Below are 10,156 nucleotides of genomic sequence, written 5' to 3' on the forward strand. Positions count from 1 at the left end.
GAACCGAGTTCAGAAGCAGAGTTTGAGAGACAGTGGATGTTTGTGGCGCTTCGAGGGATTTTTTGTTTTGCTTAAATTCCGATTAAATAAAAATTAACAAATGAAGGAAAGAAGGTCGTGCCAGAAATCGTTCTGTCAGGCAGGAATGGACGCGAGTCAGAACGTGAAGTGTAAAATAGTAGTGGTGGGAGACAGTCAGTGTGGAAAGACTGCTTTACTTCATGTGTTTGCTAAGGACTGTTTCCCTGAGGTGAGTAAATGAATAAAGAGAGAGTTTTTTAACCATGTTATAAAAGCCTACGCGTTAAAAAAATGAAATGAAACGTTGATTTATTGTTTGTATTGTGTTTTTTGTGTGTGTAGAACTATGTTCCCACCGTGTTTGAGAATTACACAGCGAGTTTTGAGATTGACACTCAGAGGATTGAGCTCAGCCTGTGGGACACCTCAGGTAAGAGTTCACCTAATAACATATAATATAAAAACAATATATATTTTACTCTGTCTCTCTCACACACACACACACCCTAAATAACACTAAACTGTTAATATTGTTGTTCAGAGTTTCCTTCAAGTCGCACCCAATACCTTTCAGGAACCTTCCAGAAAAAAATGAGCGGGTGCCAATATTTACGCAACAGTTATTATTATTATTTTTAAATACACTTGTCCTCCCAAACCCATTTTCTGGTTTAAAAAGTACCATTAACACACGTGTATACACCAAATTTTCCCTCTATAAATTCGCTATGAGGTAACTGTTATGGATCGCGTGGTGTTTATGGGTATCTTGGTATTAAAGGAGGACCTGAAGCGTTTGACCCCGATAACCTGGTTTCCCCGTCGTGTCTGGACATGTCCGAGGCACGACTGCTGGCACTGTGTCACACTTGTTTGGTCGGAGTGAAGGGTCTCCTCTGACCCCTCCAGCGTAGTCGTCCTGGTTAATCACCAGTGAATCGACCTGCTATATATGTATAGATTATTATTATTTTTTTTAATCCAACTGCCCGAGTGACGATTGTACGACTTCTGTACACGGCTTTGGCCTCACGTTTTAGCTTTTCTCAACGTTCTGCTTGTGCTTTTAACGTGTGCTTGTGTTCCTCCAGAAAAGTGCTCGTCTTTAGGACGCTCGGTTACACAAAAGCGGGAACAGCTGATCCTCACACACCCGCCGTGCAAACACACACACACACGCGATCCCACCACACCCTTTTGTCTAAGGACGACAAGGACCCGACCATGCCGACTCGCTCATTAGGGAGAGCGTGAAGAGTGAAACCTGCAGCACTTGGGAGCGAGTGTGAAAAATACCCGTCTCATGAGAATCGCTTTGGCTTGCCCTTAAATCCACACAGCCGTAGTAATGGGATGCGTGTGTGTGTGTTCCCAGGGTGTGTGGATTTATTTGTGGTGAGGCCGAGCTACCTGGGAGGCGCCAGGCTCAGTGTCTATGGTTTGGGAAGCGAGTTTGATCCCGCGGTCTGTAAGCAATTACCTCGTTCCCGCAGACCCGCTTCTCTTCCAAAGAGGAAATAACTGGAATTTGCCATGAAATGCTTTTGCAACTTGTGTGTGTGTGGGATTGAGTTGTTTTCAAGGTGTAATTGTAGGTATTTGCTTGAACTAATACCCCTGTCTAGGCCCAGTGTACATGTAGCTTTCACGTCATCAGTGTGCTGTTAGTACGGAGAGGCGACAGACACGCACTTGCGACCGTGTTGATGATCAGGAGGATCGAGATGACGCAATTTTAAATCAGTACGACAAGTATATTTAGATCTTCAGTGACTCAGGATTTTGACGGAACGGCAAATAAACTGCAATGGTGAGACTTCAGTCTTTGTGCAGGCCGGCTCCGGTTTATAACTTGTTATAATGGCTATAAACAGTCACCCTCTCATCATAACATTGTTAGAATGTTACTCACCATCTGACAAATCAAGAGTTTAGCAGTTCTCTGGAACAAGCTGGACATTTATAGGGGTTTCCCCCCCCCAACAGACCCAGATAAAGAACAGCTTTTCAGCATTACATGAGAAGTAAAATTGTCCTCTCATGACTGCTGTTGTATTGGGTTCCGTCGTGAGACATTTCCCGATTGTACGTAATGATAAAGAGGCTGAATTGAACTGTTGCATGGTTGTTTGTCCCATTTACTCCAGCTCGTGCCTGCTCTTCCTTCTTTTGACTCGCGTGTACTTTTATACTGGAGTACAGACATTTGCTTCTTTTTTTTTTTTTTTTCCCCTCGAGTCTGAGGAGAGACTGCTTGTAGAGCAGAGTCTCTACATCGGTGAGCTTGTCGTGATTTTGTGCAGAAATGTTATACAAACTTTTGCGTCAGGCCTGATATTGTTTAAGCCAACTGAACCCCCGCCACCCCCAGCATCCTCCGAGTATAAAGCAGTTCTTGTGTTTTGTTCTTATCAGAGGTTAGAGACTGACCTCAGCACCCTGTGATTTCCGAATGCCCCCTGCAGGCCTAACAGTTGCCTCTCTACTGAATCTGCTCCCTCTGAGCTTCTTCTAAGCCCCTTATTGATTAAGGGTGTGAACCCCTACTGTCCAAAAGATCAGGGGCTAAACGTCCGGACTTTGACGCGAACCTCTCCAGCAGCAAGCACTAATCAATACACACACACACACACACACACACACACACATCCTGCTGATTCAGGTACTGAGGTGCCTTTTGTCTCTCCGTTATCTGAGGGCCAGATAATGAGCTCAAGCGGGCAGTATGGTCCTCATTAAGGCTTTTAAACACAGCCATTTGACTCTCCTGCGTACGCGGCCTAACACTCTCCTTATAACTGCTCCGTCTGGATCCCTGCCTTTCAGGAAGAGTGTCGGAGGATGTTTTTAGACGGCAGTTTAATTTGCACTTTAATTGCCATGACTGCTCTCACAGGATCTGAACTGGAATGATTGCTGCTTTGAGAACTTGGTCCAGCATTCTTGGGTAAATGTCACATGACCTGCTACCTAGAACTCTCAAATGGCTGGGCATTTACTTTTGTAAAAGAATGAGGAGACATAATGTGTGTCTAAACCCACCACCACCACCCACAAAAAAACCTAATAGAAGATAAACAGACAGGCGTTTTCCTGTTCCTGTTCCTCACATCTCTGAGCTCAGGAGTCTGATCCAGAGCTTCATGCCTTACATTCCACAGATGAAAGGTTGCCACAAAGAGCTCATTGTCAAAATAAGCTCGGGGAAGCTCGAGAGTCATATGAATGCTTATTTCCGTCGAGAGGATTCATATCTTATTATCCTGAACGGAAATCGGATTGGAGCTGCTCCTGCATAATTGTGGCGTTCCAACGAATTCCTTTCTCTCCTCTTTTTTTTTTTTTCTTTCCTTGTACATGTTTCATCAGAATTTCAGATTGAAGTTTACTTTTCCACTCTAAAAGACAGTTACATACTTTTGGAATGGAAATACATGTGTTCAGTGTGATCGACCACAGGTGTGTGTATGGCACCCTGGTCAGCTATATATACACTTTTGTAAACACACTCATACGCAGAGCAGCTGGACATTCCTCAGAAAGAAGACTGAGAGCTGGAGGATGAGAAGGGTTCCATGTGTGAGCAAGATGGTTATATATGGTCGTGTGTGTGTGAGAGAGAGAGAGAGAGAGAATGAGGAGAGAGGTGTGTGTCCTGAGGCTAGCTGTAATGTGAGTTAATGAAATGCCTCAGTGAGTGTTGGGAGCTAAGGGATTTCCTCTACACCGGCAAGTCGCCAAAAGGTCGCATTTTAATGCAAATCCACCATAAACATGAACTTTGCTAATGTGAAGCTGGTCTGGGTTACATCAGAACCCAAAGCAGCTTCACATTCTCCTTACAGAGTAAAGATTATTGATTGTACACAAATAAAAAAAAAAAAATGTTGAACAGAAATCAATCTACAAATGCTTCTCCTGAGATCATCACCTAAAGGTGGACCATGCTGTTTCCTGACTCCTGTTTGTAGACACTAGAAGAATGCCTGAGGTTTACAGAGATTAGAAAAGCTTTCAGAAGGAATGGGGAAAATATTTAAGAGGTGTGCTGGTAGTTTTGTCGGGTTTTTCTCCTCTTTCCGTGCTTTGTCACAATGTGTTCGATCATTTTCTAATTTGAAATGGGCCAGTTTTATTCAATAGTTCAAACAAAACGAATTTGTGAAAACTTTGAGCGTTCATGCTGAAAACAAGCCCACAGAAGTGCAGAAAACCTCTCAGATCGCAGCCTACCAGATTCTCAAGCTTGTTGCCAGAAACGTGTACAAAAAAGATTATCAGAGTCCATATCCTGTGGGTGGAGCTTCGGAGGCTGTGATAAAACAGCTTCCCTTTCCAAACTGTTATTGATCACACTCCTCGTGCTTGCTTCCACCACCCCATCCCCCATGTGTTTGGGTTGCGAACAGACCTCCCATGTGTCACACCGGACACAAAACCAAAATTCTCCAGATTCCTGGCTGAGAGCTGTACATGTGGGAAGCAGAAAACCTCTAAATCCAGAGGGTTTTAATGAGGCGCAGCCCCTGAACACGGATCTCGCTGAAACTTTTCCAAGCCGCTTTATTTCATTAGACAGAAACCTGGGGTTTGTTCATTTAGCATGTTGCATATGCTAAATACAAAGTGAAAAAACAACAAAAGTGGTGTATATGTGGTTATAACTGAAATGTAAGTTTGTGTGCGCACGTGTCGCCTCAGCTTTGTGTCCTCTTTTGCCTCCCAGGTTCACCGTACTACGATAACGTGAGGCCGCTGTCATACCCCGACTCGGATGCAGTCATCATCTGCTTCGACATCAGCCGCCCGGAGACGCTGGACAGTGTCCTTAAAAAGGTGTGTGCGAATAACATTTAACAATGTTTACACAACCATGAATTATTATTTGTATTTTTTTGGGGGGGGTTAATACAAGGTTTCTACAGGGTCTGAAAAGTCTTTAAAAATGATTTAGGCCTTAAAGTCGTACATTCACTGTTCTGGGTCTTAAATCTTTTTAAACAGGTCTTAATTTTTTCAACGTCTTCGTAAATTTAACTCTAACGCTCATTAAAATCCCGCAGCACTTTAGAATGTTTGTTTGTAGTTCGTTCTGTCGCTAGTTATAATCTAACTCGCTGTATTACAACTACAAAGGAGACAAACATGCAACAGCCAATCAGCTTTCTGTCATTGGCGCGAATCTCCCGCGGGCCGTACCACAAAGGTAAAAACGGATTTTATGGGGAAGTGCAAATTTAGCGATACTCGGCCCGGAAAAAAAGTTTTGGGTTTGGTTAACGTTCTTAAATAAGCCTTAGATTTTACTTTGTGGAATCTGCAGAAATATAAATAATTTAATATAATATTTATATATAATATAAATAGATGTTCCGAATGTTAACTGTCCGTGTGGGTGTGTTAGTTTCTCTTGCTGCTCAACCTGAGCGATGTTAGAAAGAACCCTGACACTGGGAAAGTATGTAACTGCAAAAAGTCCAACAGGGGGACACCTAATCCCAGTAAAACCCTGGAGCAGGGATGTGAAAAGCAGACCAGCATAACCAAACAACCTTCCTCCAACAAGTCTGGAGAATGACAGCAAGATAAACAAGAGCAGGTCGGACCGGTGTGTGTGTGTGTGTGTGTGTGTGTGTGTGTGTGTGTGTGTGTGTGTGTGTGTGTGTGTGTGTGTGTGTGTGTGTGTGTGGCGATAGTCACTAATTCGCGCTAGAAGTAATCGGACTATCGGATGTGACCTGTTGCTCGGTCATGAGGTTTAAAAGCTGCCACTAAATTTCATCCTGAAAATGTTTTAACCTGAAGGGGAAACCGATCCCGGGCCTGAGCGAAATGGCAGTGCCCAAGGATCATGGGAAAGCGAGAAAACAAGGTGCTCATGTTCCTGAGGGAACAATCGGCAGTGTGTGTCCTAGTAAACCGGATCCTGGCAGCCACAGTAGAGAGAAATGCTGCAGCATTGCATTATCGGATATTTTCGCCCTCCGGTTTCGTGGAGCCACACGCACATGTACACACACCAGCTTGTTCTGTGCTCTGTTGGAGAAAGGAATGCGTTTCACCTTTTGAGACTGAAAGCAGAGACGGATCAAGAGAGAGACCAGTGAAGGGTTTGAGAGCTGCCTAGTGAGAGACAGGAATGTCTAATCAAGCAAGAGTGGGTTCAAATAAAGTGGAAAACAAATTGTAATGAAGCTCTGGGAAAATGCATTCGAAGGGTTTCTGTAGAGCTTACTGTTTACTCTGTCCTCTCTCCATTAGTGGAAAGGAGAGATCCAGGAGTTCTGCCCCAACACGAAGATGCTGCTTGTGGGCTGCAAGTCGGACCTGAGAACGGACCTCAGCACCTTAGTGGAGCTGTCCAATCACAGACAGATGCCAGTGTCCTACGATCAGGTGAGTCCGGGTGCCACAGCGGCGAACATACGGAAGACAATATATGAAATCCCCCCTTTTTTTCCCCTCCCCCCTGTAACGGTGCTTTTTTCAACGAAGATAGTCTCTGCATCCTTAATTACACGATCATGTCATTTTTGGCACATGATAAGTCATTTCGAAAGTAATTACTATGCCGAAAATCGCAACTTCAAGATGTCAGATGAAAAGCCGCGCGTGAAATCGAGTACGCCGTGTTTAATCGGGTTTGGAGTGAACGAGCCAAGGTTGATCCGAGATCAAACGCTCAGACATCGACTATTTCAGACTTGAATTAAGAATTTCCCTCCTGACGATTTATAGTGTCGATGTAACCTCAAGGCTGAAATGGTGGAAATATTACCTCTGGATCAACAGTGAATATGTGGATTTAAGGGCTTAGCGAGCTCATTAATAACTGTTCTGGGCGTTCTCTTTCAGGGTTCCTCCATGGCTAAACAGATCTCTGCTCCGTACATCGAGTGTTCGGCGCTGCAGTCGGAGAACAGCGTGCGGGACATTTTCCACGTGGCCACACTCGCATGCGTCAACAAGAGCAACAAAACCGTCAAGCGCAACAAATCCACGCGCTCGGCCAAGCGCGTCTCACACATGCCCGGCAGGCCCGATCTGGCCGCCGTGGCGACGGACTTCCGCAAGGACAAAGCCAAAAGCTGCACGGTCATGTGATCTTGTCTTGTGAGCAAGGCATTCTGGGACACGCGGGCGGAGAAAACATCGGGAGAACGGGGATGACTATACGAGCGAGAGAATTAAAAAAAAGTGTAAAAGGAGCGCGGTGAGACGGAAACTCTTTCCTCGCAACGCCGTATGCAACCGTTCCACTTCCTGTAACCTGACAGCAAGAGGAAAGCGTCCTGAAGCCATACCTCACCCCCTTCCCCCATAACTCACCACGTCCCCTCAGAGGAAGCGCGCTCCCTCAAAGCCAACAAGAGGCCATGCTTTTTCTGGATCCTAAACAGAAACGCGCTTCCTGACGGGAAGTGAAACAGAACTTGTAGCTTCAGCAGAAAATGAGGATGAAATGACAGCTTTTCTTTACATTGTTTTATTTGACTTAAATGAAAGGCCACGTTGAGGAGAGAGAGAGAGAGAGAGAGAGAGAGAGGGGAACAAGTGTGTTTGAGGAAGGTAGCTAAAAATGGAGCAGAAGAATCACTGTGCTTTTGATTTGCTTCTCTTTTTGCATGGCTGCTTATTCAGATGCTTTTATTGCTGAGCTCAGCTAGAATTCTTCAGCACGTGCGGTCACTATGGATACTCCACTTCTTCGGTTTATCAAAAACAGATCACATTTTCTATTTCACGTCCAGTTCACGTGGCGTTGGACAGCTGCCCAGTGAGTGATGTTTGAGTTGAGTATTTTAAATGACTGATAAAATTCCTAAGAGCAGTCTCATGGTTCTCACTCTGAACTTCAGACCAGTAGCCACTTTGTAGGTGGAGTGATGTTTAGCGCTGGTTTATTGAATGGGTCTCCGGTGCAGCAGTAAGTTTTCAGAACAGAGTTGTTTGTGCTTTTGGCGATTTCCCTGTGGGTTTTTCTTGAGAAGGGACCGGTGAAGGAACGACTGTACAGCAGTTAGAATGAACGTGGCGACCGGAAGTGTTTAAATGTTAACCATAAACGGATCAAAGCTATGATGAGGCTGTTAGATCACTTCAAAGGGTTGTTTAAAAGAAACTACATGCGGATATTAGAAAATAATCAAGTTATTGATCATTTCCTGTAATAGCACAACATTTCTTTTATTGCTTTTAACAGAAAGTTTACCAAACACTTATTTGGTTTACTGGCTTACCCATAATACACCTTGGTGGATCATTGTTTATTAAATATGGCTTAAATGATTACTTGCATGAAACCAAGCCGATGAACTTTCTCTGGGTTTAGTCAGATTTGGCGTTACACTATGCAGATCATCCACTAGTGGCGATGGAGGTGAGAGATGAAGGGTCTAAAAGGCATGAGCTTCTCTCTGGGAGCTACAGAAAGAGAGTAAGTGCACACCCAGTCAAAACCCGATCGTTTGATTTATTATAATTATTTTTTTTTTGACCAGTTGCAGGTCAGTAGTTGCACTTTGAGTCAAACCTTTTCTACAAATACATTTCCATTAATTTAAAACCTTCCATTACTTTCATGTCCTTTCACATACAGTATTAATGTCTGACCTTTTTATTTTGTATTTTTTGTGCTCTAAAACTAAGCTTTTTGTGTTAATATTTATTGAAATGTTTAAAATGTAAAAAAAACCAAACCGAATTAAAAGCATTTTGATAGAAAATGATGACTGCTTTGTTTTTCTGTTTATTGGTTGAGGATGTTGACAAAGGCTCCCATGATATCAGGTGACTGTGGAGACAAATCCAGGCTTGTAAACATGTGACCTTGAGCAATAACTCATGGGAGGCGTACGGTATGTTTGTCAGGCTGGGAACCGGAGTCCACATCCCATAGTTACAGAAGGAAAAAGCTTATATGCTGTACAGATTCCAATGTTTTATTCAATTACATGTGTACCGCACTTAGAAATACTGGATATTTATTATGCTTATTTATTTATTTTAGCCTCAGTAGGCAGGCCAGAGGTGATAGTGATGAGAATGAGAGAAGCACTCGCTGGAGAAACCTTGAGAGGAACCAGGCTCAACAGCAGAACTCCTCCATGTCTAGGTTTTATTTATTCAGCTGATTTTCTATTCTATAGTGCCAAGTGTGTTTAACAGGGAATAGATTTCCTTTTAAAACAGTTCTCCAAGACTTTAGCGTGAATTCTTCAACATTCATGGACATATCGTTCCACCCCTCCGTTTATCAGCGATCGGTTCCTCGCTGATGCTCCCCAGAGGTTAGAGAGTGTAGAACTCGGGGTACGTAGATTATAAATATTCATAAATTCCTTCCTTCATTCCTAATGAGTTTCAGGCAGTGGTTTTTATTTGAAGTGAACTTCATCCAGCAGTAGGAATATCTACACAGGCTGTCTGGTACCTCAGGAGCATGTGTAGCTCAATAGAGAGAGAAAGAGCGAGTCTTGTCATGTAGCTCAGAAGATCTGCTTCAGGATGTGTGGGGTAACATCTCTCTCACACACACACACACGTGCTTTAATACCTGTTGAGCACAAAGGATATGAATCACAGCTGAACACACACCCAACACAAATAGACCAGATGATGTAATTGAATTACCGTTGAGGATGTTTCCTTATGGGGTGTGTGTGTGTGTGTGTGTGTGTGTGTGTGTTTCTGACCTCCGCGATTAACAAGCGGATGTTTCACATGTCTGAGTGTAAGACTAAACTATTCCGGAAATATTAAAGGGGAATATTAAAGACAAACATCCAGTTCAGATGTGATATAAAGTGTGTGTTAAAAGTGGAAAAAGAAAAAATGTATACAGTAAAAAAATCACCAAGTCTGTCTGTCTACCCGTCTGTCTGTCTGTCTAACGGTCTGTCTGTCTACCGGTTTTTCTGTCTGTCTTTTACCTGTTCCACTAAATGACACAAGTTGTTTGTGGATGATGAAATGAACTGTTTGAAGTTTATAAACATTGTCTTGAGACATGTGAAGAAGGCATTCCTCACCCCTGACACACACACACACACACACACACACACACACACACACACACACACAAAGCGTTGATCGATATCTGTCGTCTGAGGCGCTTTGTGTCCCCGGTTCTCCT

At 43.5% G+C, this 10,156-nt stretch overlaps 1 protein-coding gene across 1 annotated transcript; it reads left to right on the plus strand.

The window, feature by feature from the left end:
- Positions 1–8,760, plus strand: rnd3a (Rho family GTPase 3a). Its single transcript, XM_046840554.1, has 5 exons — positions 1–250; positions 364–451; positions 4,748–4,857; positions 6,283–6,417; positions 6,877–8,760. The coding sequence occupies exons 1-5, from the start codon at positions 101–103 to the stop codon at positions 7,123–7,125; spliced, it is 732 nt and encodes a 243-aa protein (XP_046696510.1). The 5' UTR covers positions 1–100; the 3' UTR covers positions 7,126–8,760.
- Positions 8,761–10,156: the final 1,396 nt, after the last annotated feature.

This window comes from Silurus meridionalis, chromosome 26 (genome assembly GCF_014805685.1).
Source record: "Silurus meridionalis isolate SWU-2019-XX chromosome 26, ASM1480568v1, whole genome shotgun sequence".
NCBI classification, from domain to species: Eukaryota; Metazoa; Chordata; class Actinopteri; order Siluriformes; family Siluridae; genus Silurus; species Silurus meridionalis.

What these genes read in the sequence shown, in the direction of transcription:
- rnd3a (XM_046840554.1), top strand. Translation starts at nt 101, where the DNA reads ATGAAGGAAAGAAGGTCGTGCCAGAAATCGTTCTGTCAGGCAGGAATG. An exon ending in CTAAGGACTGTTTCCCTGAG is followed by an intron (nt 251 to 363) that starts GTGAGTAAATGA and finishes TTGTGTGTGTAG; the next exon opens with AACTATGTTCCCACCGTGTT. An exon ending in TGCCAGTGTCCTACGATCAG is followed by an intron (nt 6,418 to 6,876) that starts GTGAGTCCGGGT and finishes GTTCTCTTTCAG; the next exon opens with GGTTCCTCCATGGCTAAACA.